The sequence below is a fragment of the Heteronotia binoei genome, chromosome 10, assembly GCF_032191835.1.
Source record: "Heteronotia binoei isolate CCM8104 ecotype False Entrance Well chromosome 10, APGP_CSIRO_Hbin_v1, whole genome shotgun sequence".
Taxonomy (NCBI): domain Eukaryota; kingdom Metazoa; phylum Chordata; class Lepidosauria; order Squamata; family Gekkonidae; genus Heteronotia; species Heteronotia binoei.
The window spans coordinates 46157062-46180146 of record NC_083232.1 but is presented as its reverse complement, the minus strand read 5'-3'; the positions used below and the strand labels follow the sequence as shown (position 1 = coordinate 46180146).

General features: G+C 38.0%; 1 protein-coding gene across 1 annotated transcript in view; it reads right to left on the bottom strand.

The window, feature by feature from the left end:
* Window positions 1-6976: 6976 nt before the first annotated feature.
* UMAD1 (UBAP1-MVB12-associated (UMA) domain containing 1) overlaps window positions 6977-23085 on the bottom strand; it is a 43398-nt gene continuing 27289 nt past the window's right edge. The window contains exon 4 of the mRNA XM_060248561.1: window positions 6977-8723. Coding sequence (XP_060104544.1) covers window positions 8466-8723 — 258 coding nt within the window. The 3' untranslated portion in view covers window positions 6977-8465. The remainder of the gene's footprint in view (window positions 8724-23085) is intronic.

Here is a 23085-nt window from a genome sequence, read left to right as displayed (position 1 = left end):
TTTCAAGAGAAGGATATAGTCTTCTTATATTAAACTAAAGGTGATTGCAGGTTATTTAAGCATCCCTTTTGACTTCCCAATCCATTGTTGTGCTTTATTTTGCTTTGCATTTGCTGGATTGGGAAAAATCTTGTATTTTATCACAAGGCTATTAAACAACAGTAATTTTATGAAGAAATGCTAACCAAGATCTTTCCCCAGTTAAAATCCCAGCTGCAAATTAACATGGTGAGCTGTGAGACACTTCCTTAATTTTTAGAACAATTAAGTACAGTTGTCCAGAATTTTGGTCTTAATTATACAGCTCTGTCTGACATCAGATTTTGGCACCAGAGAGATAAATTCTTCAGCAAAATTTCTAACCATGAAATGTCACAGGGCATTAAAAGCCTAGCATTTTTTCCCTATCACATATTTTACATCTGCAGCCCATCTCCATTAGAAAGCATGTGCAGTGCAATTTAATTAACAGCAAGCAGCTACAGAATGGGAGCCTTCTGTGTTCTGAAAATGACTGAAGAGATAAAAAGAATTGTTAGCTAAGAAGAATTAGGGTACCATTTAATAAGGGAGCCTTCCATACTAAATCAGAGAAACAGAGACCTCCAAGGATGTTGTAGGATGAAACAATGGAGCCCAATGTCAAAGCATTCTCAGAAACCTCTGAGAATTATGTTTGTTGCACCGGAACACATATAATTATAAGCAACTTCCTACGTGAAAGTGCCCCAGCTTTCCCTATCACGGCAACGACATGTGTGGCACAAGACATGCAGGAAAAGAACATTCATGCTTTCCTAAAACTACATAACTTCTTAAAGTGTAGTTCTGTCTCAGCATGCTCATTCTAATGTTAACCCTGTCCTCATGTTTCCTCACGCTTTGAATCTGGTTAGGGAACACCAGAGTGGTGGTATAGGAAAGGACAGAGTTAACTCAGTCAGGGCCAACAGGAGGAGGGCAATTTGACCTGGGCCTCAGAATCACGAGGGGAGTCCCTCAAAATGTAGACTTCTTTTTGATGGAAGTTTTGCAACTTGTTTTTATGAGCCATTTTGGTGCCTTTTGTCTTCATATTCATAATTTTTAACTTCAGTTATGGCTTGGGGCCTCAAAACTTGGGAGTGGAGCTTCACCCTCTCTGGACCTCTAAGAGGTCCTGCTTACAATAGCTTTCAGTAAATAACCCTTGTCACCACAGCCCAATTTGATATTAAATGAGTTGGCTATTTTAAACATGTTCTATTTGGCTTTTAACTGAAACCAAACATGTCGAATGTACACAGGAAAGCTTATCTCAAAGAAAGGAAACAGGTTTTTTAATGACTTCTGATGTGATTTTGACTGAGTTTTCCATTTTTGCCACTGGCATCCCTATCAGTCTTTTTATGCCCTTTGAACGTGTATGTTGCAACTGACTTAGTAAGACAAGCTTGTAAATGGGGTCTTTGATCTCAAGCATCTATTTTCTCACAGCAACAAATAAAGGCTAAATGAAACCAAGTGGCTTAACCAAGTCCTCTTTCATCTGCACTGCAGCTGCTGCCGACATCTAGGACGACATCTGAGCCCATCTCTCTTAGCTGCCGCCCACATCTCCAGATGCTGTAACAAGTTGCAAATAACTAGGCCTTTCAGGCTCTTCTGGAAACTAAATCTTCCCATTGTTAAAAACCTTCAGACATTTTATACTGTGCTGCTCATGATCTTTCTGTTCCATAGACAAGCCCATCGTATGAGAAGCCATCATAAAAATCTGTCTTCTTGCCTCAGTCAGTTTAAGAAGAAAATGGTATAGCACAGCAAAAAGCATTTTGGAATTAACAATACAAATTCTCTACTCTGTAAAACAGTACAGTCCACAGGATTCATTTGCTGTACATTGACTGTAATCTAAAGTATTCTAATTTTTATTAGTTTTGCAATAACTGACTCCCTAGGGACCAAAGTTGCAACCTGAGGCTGCAATCCTACTTAGTACATTTTTCATTCCTACCTTTCTTCAACAAGCTCAGGGTGACTTATTGATTTCCTCTGTTCCATTTCTCTCTCACAACTGTGAGGCAGATTAAGCTAAGAGAGGATGATCAACCCAAGATCCCCAGTGAATTCTGTGGCAGAATGGGGATTTAAACCTGGCTTTTCTACACCTCAGTCCAGAATCCCCTGTGCTGGCTCTCCTAAGCAGGCAAATCTACATGAAATCAATAGTATGCATTTAGGACAGAAGAATATTCTACCTCCAAAGCAGACTTAAGAAGACTGCTCAAAAAGTCTCCAGATGGGATTTATTCAAAAATTCTTCTGACTATGGAGATGCAGCAGGCTTTGTTGAATGCACTAAACTATCTTTTCATCAGCTCTCTTTACTTGGTTTCCACAGAATCACTCATTTACTTGAGTACAGCTGGACTGGCACACAGAGGGCTTGCTAGGGAGGTGCAACTGTTGCCCAGTTCAGCATTCCTATTTGTGTTGAGGACATGGCCTGAATGATTACATAAGAATCAAGAAAAGCCCTGGTAGATCAGACCAGGTGTTCATCTAGTCCAACATCCTGAATCACACAATGACCAACCAGAAGGCTGAAGAAGTATTAGTAAGAAAGGGGGGGGGGGAATGCAAGAAAGGAAAAAAATACACATTTATTTATTTATTGGTTCCATTTCTAGCCCGCCCTTCCCTGCATAGCAGGGTTTAGGGCAGGTTACATCAAAATGAATAGTTAAAAACTGAACTTTACAATATTAAAATAAACACTTAATCCATATTTTGACACATAATAAAAACCCAATACATTACTGATTATAACAGTCCGGAAGAAGAGGCTGATGCTCCTCAGTCTGTCTCTATCCCTGGCCAAATGTCTGGTGGAACATCTCTGTCATCTCTGTCTGTGTTATAAAATATACAAGCCTATTCCAGCTAACCCTAGAAGTTTATGGGACTTGTAAATTTCCCTAGGGCTCCAGCAAATTTGCAGCAAAGTCCAGTTCTCCAGGTTAGAGACTTCCCTTTCAATTGAGTTTCCTTCATTAGCAAAGACACCAAACTATTCTTATAGACTTGCTCCCAGATACTCTAATGGACATGAGTCCAGGATACAAACTACCCTTTTTTTCCACACCTTTCTACAGGTGGTTTCTATTACAATTTCAACTACAAAGTTAACAAGGCATACAGAATGGACACAAAGCTCTGCAGCGCTCCCAAGCATGCATTTCAAAACTTTTATCACACTGACAGAGAATGTCATATCAACATAGGAGTGTATTTTGGCACTGTTGCAATTGTCCACAATTGTCATTATCTCCAGAATAGTAGCAACAATGAACCCAACTGTTCCATGACACACAAAGGAAGACTGTTACATAGTTTTCTAACACATTTGGCTACCACAGAAGCAGCTGCACTGGGATACAAATTAATCTTATATAGCATTATGGACATGCCCATATTGCCACATGGATTCTGTTCTCAGAATGGAACTCAGGGTGTGTTGCTATGGTCTGTGCATATCCATAAGATCAGGTTTTCCAACATTATTTGTAAGACAGCTCAACTTCATTAATAAGGACTTACTTTTGCTTTGGGTGTTAGGTTGAAATAATACATACATAGGAAACAAATAGCCTGGTGAGCAGATGATGCAAAGAAAGATGACAAAAATTAGCCTTTCCTCAGCAAAATGCACATCTTCACAGTCCAAAAACTATCACCAATTTCTTTTATAGAATGTTTTGGATCCAAACACAAGGCCGGTCAAACAGCAACAAACAAATAAGACATTCACAAGAACAGCTTAGCTTTGAACATGACCTTGCAGAAGAGCCATAGATCAGCAAGAGTTCACATACTCCCACGTTCAATCACCAGCCCTCTAGTTTTAAAAATCTGAGGTAGCTGAACCTTCAAGACCTTGTAAAAACATGAACTTGCTACATGGTTGTATTGTATCCACCCAATTTTAAGGTTCTTTTCATGCTATTGCTTTGAACAATTCCATCTTTAGCAAAACAAACAAACAAAAATACACTGATACAATCTGCAATTGTAATGGAATAAAAATATTTAAAATTCTTTTTAAGTTATGAAAGAAAATAAAAATCCGACCCACCAAAGTTGAGGAAGATATGCATTTTCACTCTTAAATACCAGGGCTTAAGAATGAAGTGCCGATCATCTCAGTAATTTCAAATCAAGTGCAAACTTGTCAGGAAGCTTGCCTGTTCTTCTAGGGCAAAGAGCCTTTAAAGACTTCTTTATAGCCTAAGCGATAATTATAACTATTTTCATTTTTGCCGACTTATAGTTGAACATTTCTCTGCTGGCCACCTTTTCCTTCCTCCCTCAAATCCCTGTACTCAGGAAGATGGAATTAAGAGTATAAAACATTGGATTCCTTAGTGACAGAACTGGTTATAGCCCTTAGTTGCACATAGATGGAAAAACAGACCAAATTATTACAAGACATAAGACACTGGCTAATATATATTTTCTGAGATAAGCTTCAAATGACCTTTTGTAGAAAGTAAAGCAGAATCTTTCTTTAGACTGGTATCTTGTGACTGATTACATCTATTTACAGGTCACCGTACATCTGAACTGTATCATTTTTAACTGTGGACTGTTTAATATATACCACAGTTCCTTCATTATTTGCTGTACAGTATAAATCTCATGAAGTGATCAGAAAGCCATGAAAGGCAATCCATTAACACAATACACAACATGATACACTGAGGTCAGTATTTGACTGAGTCTTTCTACTTAGCTCCTATTCCTATGGGAAGCAAGCAAAAAGAGTAATCAGATTTTCCTGAATGCTTCAGGATTGCAGCTGTAATATAGCATCCCCTCAAACATATACTCACATTTATGTTTGCAGTCTCCCACTCATTCTTGAAATCTATGATGACATAATGTTCTTTGTTGCTAATGGCTTGAAAACCAAGTAACAAAACTTCCTGATGCAGTTTTTCCCAATTTATCTTGGATGGTGAGGAACCAGCCCACTTCTTGTTAGTTTTAAGATTACATTTCAGAAACTTCTTTCAACATATCTATAATCAACTTATTTAAAAGGAAAATGTATGGTCTGTTATGTTTATGATGTCAGAGAGCGGCTATCATAAACTGCAGAAAACAAAATGCTCACTTATTGTAGTTTGGCTGTATAACTTCACAGCTTCCCCTAAATACATGTAAATCTAGGGAACTGTCATACTACAAAGGAACAGTCCATAGAGCTGGGGTGGCCAGTTGCTTAACATAAGAGCCACACAGAATAAACATCAGATGTCTGAGAGCCACAAGACAAGAACGTCAGATGTTTAAGAGCTACAAGCATATTTGTATAACATTTCACAGATAGTTACTCACCTCTGTTTCAGCTTGGCTATTACCACCTTCACAGGAAAAACACAGTTCAGACTAGTCACAGAGGCCTGAATGAATTTCAGTTGTTGAGGCCTGAGGATGGGACCATAAAGCCCTGTTGATTAGTCTCATGGATGACCTTAGACGGGGAAAATTCAGGGAAAAGAAGTCGAAACCCGCTGATTCTCCTGAACTACTGAATGACTTGTGCTGCCAAAAGCCACGGTATCCTTCTGGACCACTTGGCTGAGATAAATACAACACTCTGGGTTCTATATGGATGGTGAATATAAAGTGACGGGGACAGCTGATTTTTGTTTGCTAGGCTCTCTGCACTTCGGGGTTCTACACAATTCCATCTTGTTCCCTATGCTTAAGATTTGCTTATTTATTCATTTTATTTAAAAAATTTCTATGGCTATGCTATTTTCCCACCCAAATAGGATCCCCAAGGCAGCAAATGTCAAAACGTCTGAATATTAAAAAAGGTAAAGGTAGTCCTCTGTGCAAGCACCAGTCATTTCTGACTGGGGTGACGTTGCTTTCACAACATTTTCACGGCAGACTTTTTACATTACAAACTTAAAAAATAAAGTATATATTTAAAAAAACTGAAACAAAGGAGGAAGATCAATAACAGTTACTGGGGGTTTTCCAAATAAAACAAAAAAGTCTTCACCCACTCATGGGAGATAACAATAGATGGAGACAGATGAAACTCCCTGGAAAGGAAGTTCCAAAGTTTTGGCATCACAGTCAAGAAGCCTGTTGCTTGGGCTGCCACCCATCTAGTCTTGGGATAGCAGAGACAATTATGTAATTTATAATGTGTAGTCTGAAACTTAGTGAATTGGTATGTATTGCTTTTAAAATGCTGGAGAGTTCAGAATAGGATTTTTTTTTAGTGTGACTGATGATCTCATGGTATAGCATTTTACTGCTAATTTTATTGAGTTTTTAAGTTGCAGATTTTTAATTTATTGTTTTATTGTTGCAAGTCACCTCATGAACTTTAGTTAAGATAGAAATGACTCAAATAAAACACCCCCCCCTCATTAGCCCATTAGAAGTCTAATCCAGAGACAATTTCACAGTTATGCATACTTATTTTAAACACACATATTACTCCTCTTTGCCCAAGAAAAACTCACAGCAAGCATCACAAAGTTATAACTCAAAGATCAACAAAAAACTTTCATTGTGCCAAGTATTTTCATGGGTTCCACAGTAATATTTATACCAAGGAAAAATACCAGATCAAGGAATATATTCTCTTGTCTGCCCTTTAGTTACTACCAAGGGATTTACAAATAGTTATTTTAATAACTAAATGGGGCAACATATGAAGATGATTTCATTCCTGTGTCATTAAATACCATCGTATCTACTGTAGACTGTAAAACAGCAGTTGTAAGAAATAAAAATAAAATGAACAATTTATGAAACTTAAAATCAACAACAGCACTGCTTTGGAACAAGTAAAAAAACAGCAGTTAATTTTAAAAGAGGCTCAAAACCAGTTCAATGATTACAGTTGAACTGTTCAATGATTACGGTTGAAGTTTCTGCTCTCATGAAAGTCAGTAGCACAAAATTATAACTGCAGAATTAAAGCTGTATATTTATTTTCTCACATATAAAAGATATCTTAGAATACAGAATCCAATCGTGCTGCTGATGTACATGCAACACTACACAGATTAATATAGATTATTTATAACAAATTATTGAATATGAACAGCCACCTATTGTTTACAGATTTTACTTTTTAAAAATTGCTCAGTATCTCCAATAACATCACAATAAACTTGGCTGTATAATGTGGAATAAGGTGATATATTTCCAGTTTCTGAAACAGCACATTTAATCACAGTTTTTATTCACCACACATATGCATACACAAAAATGTTTCAAAGCATGACATACATATTTCAAAGCCTGATATACAAAGCATGAAAATGTTTTCCAAGGGGAAAAAATGCACACATGAGCCTTTTAAAACAGTTACCACTGATTACACCTATGGATCCGTTCTAGTTCTAGCAGCACTTTCCCCTGGTGCTTACTCTTTGTATCAGGGAAAGCACTGCTGTTAGGGGAATGGATCTACAGGATCTAATTATCATAAACATAGTACAGAGTATTGTGGAAAATCTTTCTTTAAGCTTCTGAGATAACCATACAAAATATTTCTTATGAGACTCATCTTTGGCACAGTATAGATGTATCCACAATAATCATAAACAAGCAAAGCTTAGCTAGATTTTAACTGGAAGAACAGACCTAGAACTTAAAATGAATACTTCGATAGTCTTATGTCTAACTTAGTTGGACAAGACTATTTGATCTTTACCTATAGCTAAACCCTATCAATTTTGATAACTGATGCACAAATATTAAAAAAGTGACGGTAAACCAATAAGAAAACATATGTAAACACACATCCAGATTTCTCTCTTTAGGACATTCAGAGGTCTTCAATGGGAAAAAAACCCCCTAATCAACATATAAACTACAAGCACATGTGGAAATGAGCACATTTCTAGGATGTATTTTATGCCTCCCAAACTGGAGCCAGCATGGCAGCTACCATTCAGCACTGCGGAAGAGCCAAATCAACTGTGTACAGGGATAAAATGGAATTAGGTAATGAACAACATTTCTACAAAGTTATACAATACTAGATATTTTGTGGGCTGTGCCAATAAAATTAACTGATTCATATGCTTTCCTGTGCACATTTCCTGTTCACAAATCAAAGGGTAATTGAGACTAATGTCATACGTAATTCATCTCCCACTGAAATACTAAACCCAGATATGTCAGCACCTGCACAGCCTATAAGGAATTAAAATATAACACAAATGCTGCTGGATTGTTTTAAAGGAGTTAAAATTGCAGCCTGATTATTGTAACTGAATAGCCAGCTTTGACTTAGTTGCTTCAGTTTATTTTAAGAAATTCCACAGAGGATGTGAAGTGTTCATTTTTAACATTATGCAGATGATGCATCACACAAAGTTACATAACACACATATACAATTTTAGTTCAAGTGATCAAGGTACATACTTAAATGATTCAGTCACTAAGACTCACACAACACTGAATTTTCAAGCGTGAAATCATACCAAAATCTTGTTAGACTATCATTAACATCATAGGAGAGCAACTGTTGGGGTAAGTCACTACAGGCATCTTGGGCAGCTAGCACATGTGGTGCAAGAGTGAAAGGTACATCACTAAGAAGTTCTGACATAAAAGGATTGTTGTCCACATTGTGATTTTTCTCTGTCCTGACTGCAGTGCCTGCTTCAGTCAAATTTGATCCACCGTTTGAATTTTTCTAAGGAAGCAAAAGGGAAAAAAGAAAATCAACTATACATTTGGAAAGATTCACAACAGAAGTAACTGAATATTGAACAATATGCTTGAGAGTGCAAAGAGAAACTGTGCAAAACAAAGTATGCAATTACGTAGGAATGAACCTCATTATGAACTTAAGTTCATGAAAACTGCCCACTTCGCACAAACCTCCCACAAAACAGCATGTTTTTGTAAGAAAAAACAACAACCCAGAATTTTGTGTAGTTTGTGTCATTGGTTTGTGAGGTAGGCACACTTTCATGATCCTAGGCCTTTGGGGAAAAAACCACACTGACCTTTCTTTGAATGACTATTTGATTCAAAGTTTGCTAAAAGCTCCAATATTCATTTGCAATGCTCAACCCACTGAGATGAGCCTTAAATGAGATTAACTATTCTATGTGATCGGTTTAATGTTCGGTATGTGTGGCTTGTTTCACTTTGAGGTGCTCAAGGCATACATTTTCATTCACAATTGTTCTTATGTCAAATAATGATCCAGATTACTATATTAGTAGGGGAAATAAAATTTTTAAATTAACTTTTTTTTTTAAAAAAGCAGAAAAATGCAAGCAACAGTGTATTTTTATTCTTCCTCCATTCATTTCTCTTCTTTACAAATAAACTGAATCCAGTAACTCTGAAGAAATGCTACATTGACATGAAGTTAATATTTTATGCCTACTGCATGTATAGCAGTATGGCAAGTAATGATTTACAAAAACATCATTCCAGTCTTATTCACATACAAAAAGAAGAGTTACGCTTTTGTTTCTGAAACTGTCTTTAACCATGCTAGACTCAAGTCTAACAGTATCTCAGAGACTTAAGATTTTTAGGGTATGCGCTTTCGAGAGTCAACACTCCCCTTTCTCAGATGTCCAATAAAGTAAGCTTTGACTTTGAAAGCTTACACCTGATGAAGGGAGTTTTGACTCTCAAAAAGCTTACACCCCAACAATCTTACTGGTCTCTAAGGTGCTACTGGACATGAACTGCAGACCAACATAGCTACCCTCTGAAACTATCTCTAACCATAGTAACTGGCCATGTATTGTCTATTGCTTTTATGTGCAATGTTGTTCTCTTATACTAGACAGGCTGCTGCAAACAAAAAGTTGGATGTGAGGAAGATTTTGAACTCTTCACCAAGTTTTTGAATAAATTTACAGTCCCCAAAAATACTGTTCAACTGAAGTATTCAATAACCATGTCATTCATTAAATTATGAACTTCTTGCAAGGAACCTTAATTATGTAGGCTGACAATACAGTGTCCCAAAGTTACAGTTACGCTGTGCTGAAATTTCCCTGAGCAACAGCATCAAGCATAAACCACAGGGACATCTAATGCTCTGGCTCAGTTTTTGAGGATTTAGTTTTTAAAACTATATAGGAACTCTAGACCAAATAGTAATTTGGGGGCCAATCATTATACACTGCAGTTATGTATGCACATGTGTGTATGTGATGGCAAATATACAAGCTGTATCAAATTCTTATACTGACACAAATCTAGAATTGTACATAGTCCACTGTTGTTGCATTTAGTAACATACGAAAAGCTATGTTGGATCAGGCCAATGGCTCATGCAGTCTAACACTCTGTGTCACACAATGGCTAAAACCGAGGTGCCATAAGGAGGTACAAGAGCAGGGTCAGAACTCCAGAAGCCCTTCCACTGTTGTCCCCCAAGCACCAAGAATACAGAACATCACTTCCCCAGACAGAGTGTTCCATTTATACTTTGTGGCTAATAGCCATTGATGGACCTCTGCGCCATATGTTTATCCAGTCCCCTCTTGAAGCTATTTATGCTTGTAGTTGCCACCACTTCTTGTGGCCGTGAATTCCACATGTTAATTACTCTTTGGGTGAATATGTACTTCATTTTATCTGTTCTAAGCTTACTGCTCATTAATTTCATGAATTCCCATGAGTTCTTGTATTGAGAAAAGTATGTCTTTCACTACCTTCTCTATACTACTACAACTACACAGTTGTTCCCCCTAGGAAACTAATTTTGTAAACCTCTATCATGTCACGCTTCAATCATCATTTCTCAAAGCTATAGAGCCCTAACCACTTTAACCTCTCTTCATATGGAAGGTGTTCCATCCCCTTAATAATTTAAGTTGCCCTTTTCCGCATTTACCCCAATGCTATATATTTCTGTGGGGCTCCTTCCCTTCTGGTTCACTTTTTTCTCTGTATCAATATTGACAGCCTTGGCTCTGTGATATTTTGTCCCCTAGTGAAATGTGTTTCTCTGCTTCCTAGTATATTTTCTTTTTTTTCTGCTTCATTCTGCCTTTTGTTACATAAATAAGGAAATGAACAACAACACTACCACCACAGCTGTGTGCACACCCTTCTGCCTTAGTGAGATTTCTGTTTTGTAAAACAGCAATGCTGAATAACACAAATGAATAAAAGGTTTACGTCAGGGGTGTCAAATTAATTTATTATGAGGGCCGGGTCTGACATATATAAGATCTTGTCAGGCTGGGCCATGTGTGCTATAAAATGTAATGCCAAGTAGTGAAGATATAAACTTTATAAAAGACATAGACAAATACGATTAAATTTTTTTTTAAAAAAACTTAAAATATGCTGAAAACATTAGCCCTCTTACAGTATTTTATTTATCTCTGACAACTGGCACCTCTCGCTCTGAATTATTGCATCAAAATCTGGAGACAATGCCTGTGCTGTAGCCATCTTGGGTATGCTGTTTAGGTATTGTTCAGGTATATATCTGTAAGTTCCAAATCTACTTTTGATTTATTGACATTCATTACAGAAATCTCATGGTCAATGCTTTGAGCCCAGGGAAAACATGAAATGGCTGGGCATTGCAAAGTTTTGTATATAAGCTGCTTCATATGCTGGTCCAGAACATGTGAAGGCACCATGGCACAGACTGAGGGCTATGTGTTTGTCTACAAAACTACAGTCTCCCCCAGAGAAATAACTACAACTTCTATGAGGCAGCAGAAGAATAGAGTGCAATGTATAATGTTCAGTATTGGCCTACAATCTGGGAAGTCTGGGTTCAAAATCCCCAGTCTACAAATGAAATGTGCTGGGAGAACTTTATCTTTCAACCTAATTCACCTCACTGGCTTGTTGTTATTCCACATCTAAATAGTTCACATTGCTTTCCTACTGAGAATTACCGGATCATGAGGACATGATTACAGTGATAAAGGGGAGGCAAACCCAGTTGAACCCAGGACAGTCCTAGAATAACAAGCCCACTCTAACACATGCACACACGGTCTCTCTGTAGCAAGCTCACACCTTGAATAAAACTTCGTTGGTCTTAAAGGTGCTTTCTTTGTATCTCTCCCATGCAATTGAGGGAAGTGGGCAAAGTAAGTTCTTGCTCTTTCCCTCTCTCCCCAGGAGATGAAGTAGCCTCAGCCCATGGAAAGACTTGGCTCAGTAGCTCTGCTGTGCAACTGTGAGAACCTGGCAAAGCAAACTCTCATTCTTTCCCTTCCTCCTTTCCTAAGGAAGAAGCCTCAGCCAATGGAGGGAAGAGAAGTTTTCCTCTGTAGCTCCTGTGTGATTGAGTAAGCCTGGTAAAGCAAGTTGTGATGCAGAAGAAAGCCAAAGAGAGGGGGAAGGAAGCAGATGACAGCCAGTGGGATGCATAGATCTGTGGGGGCTAGATCTATACTGCAGGCTGTTAATTTGACACTTCTGTTCTAGGTACTCCAGCCCATTGGGTTCAAAATATTATGGATCTCATTGCCTCATTCCAATTCAGTCTTGTTTTCTCTGTGTCCTTAATAAATACAACAAAAACTTCTCCTAATACCAATTATCCAATTTCTATTATTTCCTGTGACAGTGACTTGCAGAAGCAATGCCATAAAACTCTGGATCTCCAAAATCTAGTAGAAATATTCACAGTTCTTCATCACCTGAAGGATGAATATAACTCTTGAACCAATCTACGGTAGACCTCTAAAACCAGGCCAAAAAATACTGAATTCCTGTGACTATCTATGCATGTTCAAAACAAAAATGAATCCACAAAAAATAAGGGGAAAACAAGGTGATTAAAGCCAAGAAAAACAAAAACTCAGAGCCACTGCCTACACTACAGATCAAATATATCTAAAACTGGAAGAGATTATCTATCAAGGTAAGTTAAATTTTACTTCCCAACTCTACCCAGTCATTCTGAGCAAACAGCTTCGAAGACAAGCATAAGGGCAGTATCTGTCAACCCTAAGATGTTATGCCAAATCTAGCAACCCTATGGAAACTCGTTATCAATCTGTTTCAGATATGCATATCATAATAAACTGTATTGCAAAAAGTCAAGGTTATATAGAATGGCTTATGCTTCCATGCTTCTATCTTTCAAGCACATTATTTATAGCAGCATGTCTGGAGAATTTGATATTCTACATTAGGAATGCTGGCCTGCATCCAACCATGCAGTTCTTTCAATGGAACACCATTTTCTTTTCAGTGCAATCAGTGCAGAGCATTTTCAGTTCTTTTGACAGAAGAGCATTTTCATCTGTGGAAGAAGAGGTGGCAGATGAGTTTCCACCAATCTCCTACTACTTCTGCAGACCCACACTTTGTCCCATATGCTGGCTGACGGTATACTGAATTATCTAGAGTAGGGACTAACATTTTACATTAGAAATTCACAAGCCACAAATTAATTGTATTTACAAAAAGTAGTAAACATTTATCCACATAAGCAAACTTTTCTCATTTTTAAGAGGGTGTTTAAATGCTATCCTTTTAGATTTCAAAGAATTGTGCAATAGCACAGAAACATGCAATGAGAAGCTTTCGAGTACTGACAAAAGTAATGTGGCAAATACAGACAACAGTTAAGGCTAATTATTATTCAGTCCTTCAAATGCAGTACTGTTTTTCATTCCATGGTGTCATGGGCACACGGAACAGGCAGTGAAAATTAATGGTGAAAGCAGTAGGTGTAAATATGAAAAACTGTGATTGAAATCCCTGTTCTATTAAAGTTCAGTGGCCCAGGGCTTGGACAGTAAATGGGTGTATTGCGAAATATCTCTTTTTTACTTTTTTAAATCTCATTTTCACGGAACTCAGGGTGACTTAAAGAATTCTCAGGTAGTCTCTCACCCACTTATAGCTTCAGGAAGATGATTTCATCAAGTAAGTTCTAGACATACACTGGAACCAGGATATAGCAGTAAGTATTCTCTAGCTCAGGGCTTCTGCAATCACTTTATGGTGTTAAGAGTTTGAGCTAGAGCTTGGAGTTCAGTAGGCATTACTTTTTTGACCAAGAGATAGCAGAAGGACAGGTCTTTCCTGGCTAATCCAGAAGACCCATCCTGCACACTGGTGACATCATTTATACTGCATTAAGCCTTAAAAAGACTTGCATCCGAGAACAAAATTTTCTGTAGCCTCACCATAGTCTCCTGCCTCAAGTCTCTGATTTCCTGATACACACTGTGGCTTAGGCTCTGCCTAAATTACCCAACCACAGTATTTTAAGTATTTGTACTGCCTTGACATTCTTAGAAGGTGGAAGAAAATGCAACTAGGAATGCTGATAAATGGTCATAACTTGTTTCCATAAGTAATTAGTCTTTTTTATTTTTCATTTCCCCCTTGCCTGGAACACCATGTAATCATTATAAGATAGGCATACATGACATGATATATAATTAATACCGATTTAATATTGTAGCTTATTATTTTGCTTAATCAGCATTACTGCAAGAGAGGAACCAGTTAAGACATAGCTGTCCTTGGGAAGGTTTATTTTGAATTCAGATGACTCATGCGAATGGTTGCTCTTTTGGGAATTATGGAGTACAGTCAGCATTATACCTAAGAACATCCTCTAGGAAGTAACAAAGTGTTCCAACAGTAGGACTACAATGCAATGCTAATGGAGAAATACTACACTACCTCCCATGTATCTGCGGAAGAACAATTAGTTTTATTTTAAATCAGACACAAAGATGGAACTGCTGGATTCAATCCTGTGGATTCATTCCACTAGCAAATGCTCTTTTTTTCGAACAAAGAAACATTCTCTCAGTGCAAGGGGGTCTTCTGTTGATTGAAGCAATTCTTGCATTGGAGGAAGGCTACTTTAATCAGGAGAAAGGGCCCCCACTGGCAAACCTTAAACCCAAATAATGGCCCTCAAACGGGATTTTAAACATAATGAGATTCTTAAAAATTAGAGAGAGCCCATTAAGCAGCTGCAGATAGAACAAGCTATTACAAAGAATGGTTGCTTTTAGCTGTTCTTCATTTTCAAATTTTATATCACTCAAATATCTTAGCAGGGAAGCTCTTAAGAACATGGAATTACGTATGAAGACCATGAACTTCACCACAAAAAAGTATATGAAGAAATCCCTGATAACATTTACAGCACATACCTGGCATTAGATTTTATGACATGCATGGCTCAACCCCACGAAATCCCATTTGTGTCAAATCCATCCCTCATTACAAATAAGTTCAACACCCCTGCTAACACTTTGAAGACTAATAAAAATTGTGGTGGTTTTTGTGAGTCACTGTTCACTTCTTCAGACAAAGCTCATACTCTACCACTAATTTTGTTAGTCTTTAAGGTGCCACTGGACAGTTACTCTTACTCTTTTCTGCTGCTGCAGATAGACTAACACAACTACCCATCTTCATTTAACACAGCTAATCTTCATTTAACTGACTAACCATCTTCATTTAAAACTAATCTGATGTACAAAGCATGGAAAGAGGGTGCTACCAGAATACAGAGACAAATTCAAGCTTAGTTCTAAAAGGCAGAAATATCTCAACTGGTGGAAATATTAACACAGCTACCCATTTAAAAGGTATCTGATGTACCAAGCATGGGAAGAGTTTGCTACCAGAATATAGAGGCGAATTCAAGCTTAGCTCTAAAAGACAGAAATATGTCAACTGGTGAAAATATTAAACTATCTAAGGGATAATTATTTAGTGTCCTTAATGGGGACAATGTATTTGGAACTTAAATACTGAGCAACACTTCCCCCCAATACTTATGTCTCATTAATTGGTTACTTCAGGGATGTTGAACTAATTTGTTATGAGGGACAGATCTGACATAAATGAGAGCTTGTCAGGTCAGGCCATGTATGTCATAAAATGCAATGTCAGGTAGCAGAGATATAAACTTCATAAAGGACACAGACAAACACAATTAAAGATTTTGTATCTCTCCCATGTGATCGAGGGAAATGAGCAAAGGAAGCTCTGGTTTTCCCTCCTTCCCCAGGTGATGAGGGGCTGGAGCCTCAGCCAATAGAAGGAAAAAAGGCTTGGCTCAGTAGCTCTGCTGTGCAACTGAAAGAGCCTGGCAAAGCAAGCTCTCCCTCCCCCCCTTCCTCCCCTAGGGAGGAGCCTCAGCCAATGGAGAAAACAGAGGCTTTGCTCTGTAGTTCCTGTGCAATGGAGCAAGCCTGGCAAAGCAAGCTGTGACACAGAAGGAAGCAAGAGAGAGGGAGAAGAAGGCAGGTTTGCTTGCAGGCTTGATTGGAACCCTATGGAGGCCTGATCCGGCCCCCAGGTCACACATTTGACACCTCTGGGTTACGTGTTTCTCTCAATAACCTTGCAAGTATCAGAACAAAGTCTGAGTCCAGTGGCATCTTAAAGAACTACAAAGTTTGATTCACAAACTTTTGTGTGCAAGCACACTTCTTCAGATACAGTCTTCAGCTATTGCAAATATCAGTTCTCTGAAGCTAGCCATAATTCACATCACAACTGAAAGTGCAGGATCCTTTTCAGAAGCAATTTGTGAACATGAGCCTGCAAACTGTAGCAAAGCAAAGCTATTTTATTTCCCAAACTGAGTGCCATCACTGTTCACATCAACTTAGGGAACTGAAAAAATAAAGGCTGAAGTAATCATCTGGTTACGAAATATTTGGAAATGCTGTGGAAAAATGGGAAAACAGTGTGATGATAGAAAGAAAATGTTTGGGGAAGGTCATACGCTCAATAATTCCTCTGCTTCAGCTTAATCATTACTGGGGGTAGGGATCAGAAGAGCAAATATCAGGAATATTATCAATTTTTAACTGTACCGACTAAATGGCAGCAACTTTTTTCCCACTCTGTTCTCTGGCTCTTGCTAAGATTCCTTGCAGCTCCTCCCAATCCCACCAGTCAGCTATTCATGACAGACATCAATCCAAGCCCAGCCAACCTCAACCCTCTTCTAGTCTGTCCACCAACCAGTGATGTGCCTTTTTAATAGCTCTGAATGCAGACAGCACAGAGCTAATGCTCTACAAGAACTTTATGTATGTTGCAGGACAATATATGTAAATTAGCTATTAGCTTTATAGAAACTGTATTTGAATGCTGTTTTAAAAAGTGGCAGAAAGCATTAATACCAATAAATTTACCAGCATCTGCTAAGGAACACTCATCTGACTATTAATACACAATACAATGACAAATAAACAACAGTTGGCTACTTTTACAAGGTGACATTAGAAAAATATAAATGATATGAGTTATATCTACAATTACCTGCACTGTTGCTTATAATCAGTCTATCCCAAGGGGCTCCCAAACCCAGACAGATTCAATAAGCTTTATAAATCCTCATTCATAAACATGCCATCTGTCAGCTAATTCTTAACGTGTCTTTACAAATATTAACTGCTATACACTTTTGTTGCCAAAAAGATAGAAATACATAATGTTCCCAATTTCCTGACAGAATTACATAAAAACAAATTATAACAACATATTGACCCTCTGGCACTCAGTTTACTACCCTTGTTAAAAGGCAGGGTCATTTGTGCTTCTTGGCCAGAAATCAAAACACTTTGTACAGAACAGAATTGTGCAAAAGTTATTCTGCAATTGAGATTTTTAGTTATCCAAAACATTCAAATTTTAAACAAGGGTTGGGACAGAGTGATGAAGAAATTAAAGACAGGGAGTAACTGAACAGGTTTGTGGAACAGGAGAGTGTACGGGACAGTTACACACAGCAACAATATCACATATAAAATGATTTAGTGAGGTGGATCCAGCCATCCTCTAAGTAGCCTTTCTCCAACAATGGAGTCACTTGTTAGAGGAAGACTCCTTCTACTGAAAAAAGACTTCAAACTTGAACAAAATGAAAGGTGGGGTATAAATATTTTAATAGATAAATGAATAAACTTTGCTCAACAGAATACTAGCACTGAGACAAATTCCACCCATCAATTCATTTGTTTATTTGGTTTATATTTGGTTTAGCCTGCTTTCTCACTAAGACTCAAGGTAGAATACAGAATATAAAACAATGCAGACAACATTAAACAATGAACAGTGCAACATGACTAGGATCACAAAGTTAAAAAATAATGCGAATTAACTAAGGCAAGGTAACATTTGGAAAAACCAGCAAAGTAAATCAATCTCAAAAAATTTTATAGCTCTTTTCAATGTACCAGTCTCATTTTATTTATCATTATACTTCATTTCATTTTTACGCCACTTTTCATTTCAGTGGGAACTTAAAGTGGCTTACATAATTTGTTTCTCCCCCATTTTTATCCTCCCAACAGTCCTGTGAGGTAGGTTAGGCTGACAGTGTCTGATGAGCCCAAGGTCACACAGCAAGCTTCACAGGTATTTTGGCAGAGTAGGTATTTGAGCCTGGGTGGGACACTAGTATGACACCACAACCACTGCACCACACTGGCTCACAATAATAAAGTGAAATATAGTTAGGCTGAAACAGAGCCAACTGTCCAACCTCGCTTTGCACTTAGACCACTTAGCTAAACCAAATACAAAACTACCTTGTATGAAGTCTAGTATTTTTGTCAACCGAAAGGAACCATATTAATCATCAAAATAAAACAGCCACATTTTCATGATTTAACAGTGGTGATCCAGTATTAGTTTTTGGTGGTTCCTGGGTGCTGCAGGAATGCTCCTCCACCTGGATGCAGGCAAAATCATGCCTCCAGAAGGAAGCTGACCATGGACATAAACAGATGTATTGTTTGAGTTCCAAACCTGTCACATATTTTCCTGCATATCCCTTGATGTAGTTTCCATTCTATTTGATCCATCTTTTGTCTACTTAGACAGTCTGTTATATTTAGCATCCCTGCTACATTTACTGCTTTGACAGATTGCAAGTTACATTCTTCCCAAGTCTTGATCTCTGCCACTTCTGAGTGAAGCCACTTTATTTGAGTGTTCTCTGATTGTTGACAAAGAACTCAATCAGTCAGTCAAAAATGTATTGTGTATAGCCATTGGCCATTACAAAACAGAACACAAACAGCAAAGTTCCCAAATAACACCTTAAATGTTCCCCAGAAAGGCCAACCTCAAGAAGTTACAGCATTTGATACCACTCTTTTATATTTTTAGTTTCTGCTATGATCTCTGTGCTTTTTCTTGATGTTTTATTTTTTTTTTAAATTGCATTGCCGATTCCCATTACTCTTCCACCTCTCTATTTTAGGCAGGCATCTTTTAGGGCAGTGGGTTGTGACCAACCACAGTTAAAATATAGAGTTCTATGAACTCAAGAACTCCAGTTTTGCAGAAAATATTATACACACCCTTCCTAATATGAGGCTCCAGTGAAGAACAGGTGCTGAAGAGGACAATCAAAATTATTCTCTTAAACTAATCTGTAAGAAAAAACCTCTAAAGCCCTGGGGAGCTACACTGCTTTGAGCAGATCTGGGGCAGGGGAAAATTTGCAAAGCCCAGCCATTTCATATTTTCCTAGGCTCAGAGCATTTTATATTTTTAGTTTATGGTGTGGTGCTTTTCTTGATATTTTGTTTTAAAAACTGCATTGCCAAATCTCACTATTCCCCCTCCTCTCCATTTTAAGCAGGCATCTTTTAAGGGTGGGAGGTGGTCAGTTATCAAAATATAGCAAGAGTGCTATTTTTTTAGCATGTTTGTATTTTAAGTTAAAAAATAATATTTTTATTCTGTGTCCTTTAGTAAGTTTATGTCTACACTACCTGGCATTACATTTATTAAACACATGACCCAGCCCGACAAAGTCCCATTTATGTCAGATCAAGCATTCATAACAAATGAGTTCGACGCCTCTGCTGTAATGTGTTCTACAGAAAGGAACAAATACGGACAGGATTCTTATTGTATAGTTCTTATAATTCCATTTTTTGCTAAACTTTGAGTGCAAACCACAAGGCAAACACACACAAGTTGTAAAAACCTCTGATATGCCACACATGAGTTACAGTTATCTAACAGCAGAGATGTATAGTTTCTTGCTTAATTCTCACTGCAACACTCCTACAGCAGGTCTCAGTTTTGGTTCGACAAACTTATTTTGTGTATTATGGAACTTTTTTTTTTAGTCATTAGGAATTACAACTTGAGATGGCTTGTATGTTTCCAGCTCCTATTAGATAAGCAATGCCATCACCACAGGTGCCTCTAAACCCAGGAAAATTACTATTACAGGAATGATAAATGTTAGTCTTGTCTACAGGCAAGTGACTCTGAAATTAGAAAGCTGTGTATAAAGTGTGTATAAAGGTGACACAAATAAGTATATTTTGGAAAGGACAGTCACACAAATATTTAATGTGGTCACTGGCATTATGTAGGGCAGTTCTACACACATTAAGCAAATATAAATTTGTTAGGGGGCAAAGCTGGAAGTGCTGTGTGAATATTCTTGTGTAACATTTTTCAAAGAACTTCTTGACATACAAATACATGAAACATGGCTCAGTAGTAGTTATGCCTTCTTGTTTATTCATAACCACACATACATTTTTTGCCTTTCAATGCATAGCTGTCAACATAAACATTTATATATTGTACAGTTTAATTATTTCCATGGCTCTGGAGTAAAAAGATTTAACATCAGTCAATGATGCATTCCAGAAAAAAGTGATCTACAGACTGACTTCCATGGTCACATATGTGTGTACTTATGCACATACATGATATATGAAAAATGTTATATAGGTAAAGACAAATTCTCTGTGCTGCATCAAAAAATCCATGCTAACTAAGGTTGAATTTCATGATGTAGAAGTCTGGCAAATCTGCTTCACAACTTTTAAGATCCATAAATGTCTAAACAAAACAGCACCATCATACTTCTGATATTCTTTGGCTGCTGAGTTGTATACGCCCAAACCACTTTCTGTGCACATGTAGCAAGAATGTGGAACAGAAGAACATGGTAATAAGTTTACAGAATTATCCTATGTGGAATCACTCCAGCATAAGTCTACTGAAATCAGTGGGCTTTGGCTGGAGTAACTCTGCACAGGATAGCTCTGTTAATGTGTTTATTTCTCTAGTATGATCTCATAAGCAAGAGCTGGCAAAAGCTGGTATATTTGGTCAGGGAATTCTTCCAGAAAGAGCCACATGAATGACAGTTCCAACATAATCATTTGCATATGTATGCTTCTGTGGGAACCATTACAAAAGCATCAACAGGACCGGGCAACTATTATGTAGAAACTGGCCTTCAGAAGCAGGTATTTCAGTGATCAATTATTCCTCTATCACTACTGCTGGCTGTCATTTTAATTTTCCTTTGTTTTGCATAAGCACATCAAACAAAAAATTACAGTGGCAGCACACACCAAGAGACAGCTATCGCTGTCAAACAGCAGCTGCAGCAGGATTTGAGCAATAGCAGCAGAAAAAAATCATTGTGAAGTTAGTTCTGTGGACTGACAATTCAAATATATTCAAAACTTGCCTGACACTATGCATACAGCCTTAGTTTGAGCAGTCTTTATCTACCTGTAATTCACTCAAAGTTTTTACCTACCTTGTTTTTTCCTTTGTATAAAAACAGCTTTCTGTATGGAAAGCAATTCTTTCATGCTTCTAAGCTTGATTTTTTCAGATAAGGAGCAAATAATATATCTAATATAGAAGGATACTCCACCCCCAGTGAAAATGAAGAAATCCACAAAGATTGTGGAGACAGGCACTGTTGCACCCCGCCTCCATGGGTGATCTCTCCACTCAGGTGGCCCTTGTTTGGCCTGGCTGGGTTCCACCCCGAGGTGCAGCCAGGGGGTCTCAGACAGGTTGGGAAGGCCAGGTTAACTTCACCCAGCCGTCTTCTCAGCTGGTCTTGGCTTGACTGGCTTCCCTTGGCTCTCTCTCTGGTCAGCTTGCCTCCAGTCTCCATCTCCACTTTCTCCTCATAAGCCCTTCTCTGGCTGCTGCCTTCCTTATATCCCTCCCATATGCCCTTCTGCCTCACCCTACTCCTCTTTATAAGGTCAAATGTCCAGGCGGATCTCCCAGTGTAGCCCCGCCCCACCCCTCACCTTGTTCTGTCTTCCGCTCTCATGGGTTCTCTGCATTTGTTCTAGCCTGCAGTATATTGCAAATACTTTGACTGCACAGTAGAACATGACTTTTGGTTGGGCTAATTTTCCTATGTGATTTTCAGAAAGTGTTACATTTTCTAAATTCCTACTAAGTTTAAGAATAGTTCACAGATTTTTATTTACTAGCAATGCTTACAAAATTTAAGGCCATTATATTTAGTCTACTACACTCAATGGCACTATTTTCTTAAAAACATGATGTCTGACTTTTTTATTATCTAGGGAGCTAATGTTAATTTTTTGTTGATGATGCTCTCTAATTCCCTCTCTGATGTAAACACTGGATCTAAAGTAACAGTTATTTATTGCTGGAACATGCATAAAGCTGCTTTATATTGAGACAGACTGTCAGTCTATCACTATGGCCTATTTTGACTGGGGGTGGCACTTGAGCACTTCCAGAAGGAGGACTCTTATTGATCCCAGAGTTGGAAACTAGTCAAGGGGTCAAAATTACTGATCAAAATTCAACCCTGGCCAAATATTGACAAATTACTGAACAGTTTAATTTCAGCCTAGCAATAGATTTGCATTTTAAAAGTAAAACTGGGACTTAATTAAAAATTTATTATCACCCACCATCCCCATAGCTGGCCATTATATATATATTAATGACCAAGATGAAAAAACTGACTTTTACTGATCATTTTCCACCCCTGCGATCCTCTCTGATCCCTGCTAATGAACAGCAGGAAGGCAAATGACCATGACATCATTGCCAGCAAAAAAACAAAACAAAACACGGAAGTGACATCACCGTGTTGGGGTGGCATCACTTCTGGCTTTTCGGCTGGAAATAACATTGCGGAGTTGCACAACATCATTTCCACTCTTCCCTGATGCAGAGCTTCCAGACCTGACAACAGCTCTCTAGGGTCTCAGGTCTTTCACTTTCACTTCACCTGCAACATGACTGTTTCAACTGGAGATGCTGGGATTGCTTTTTGA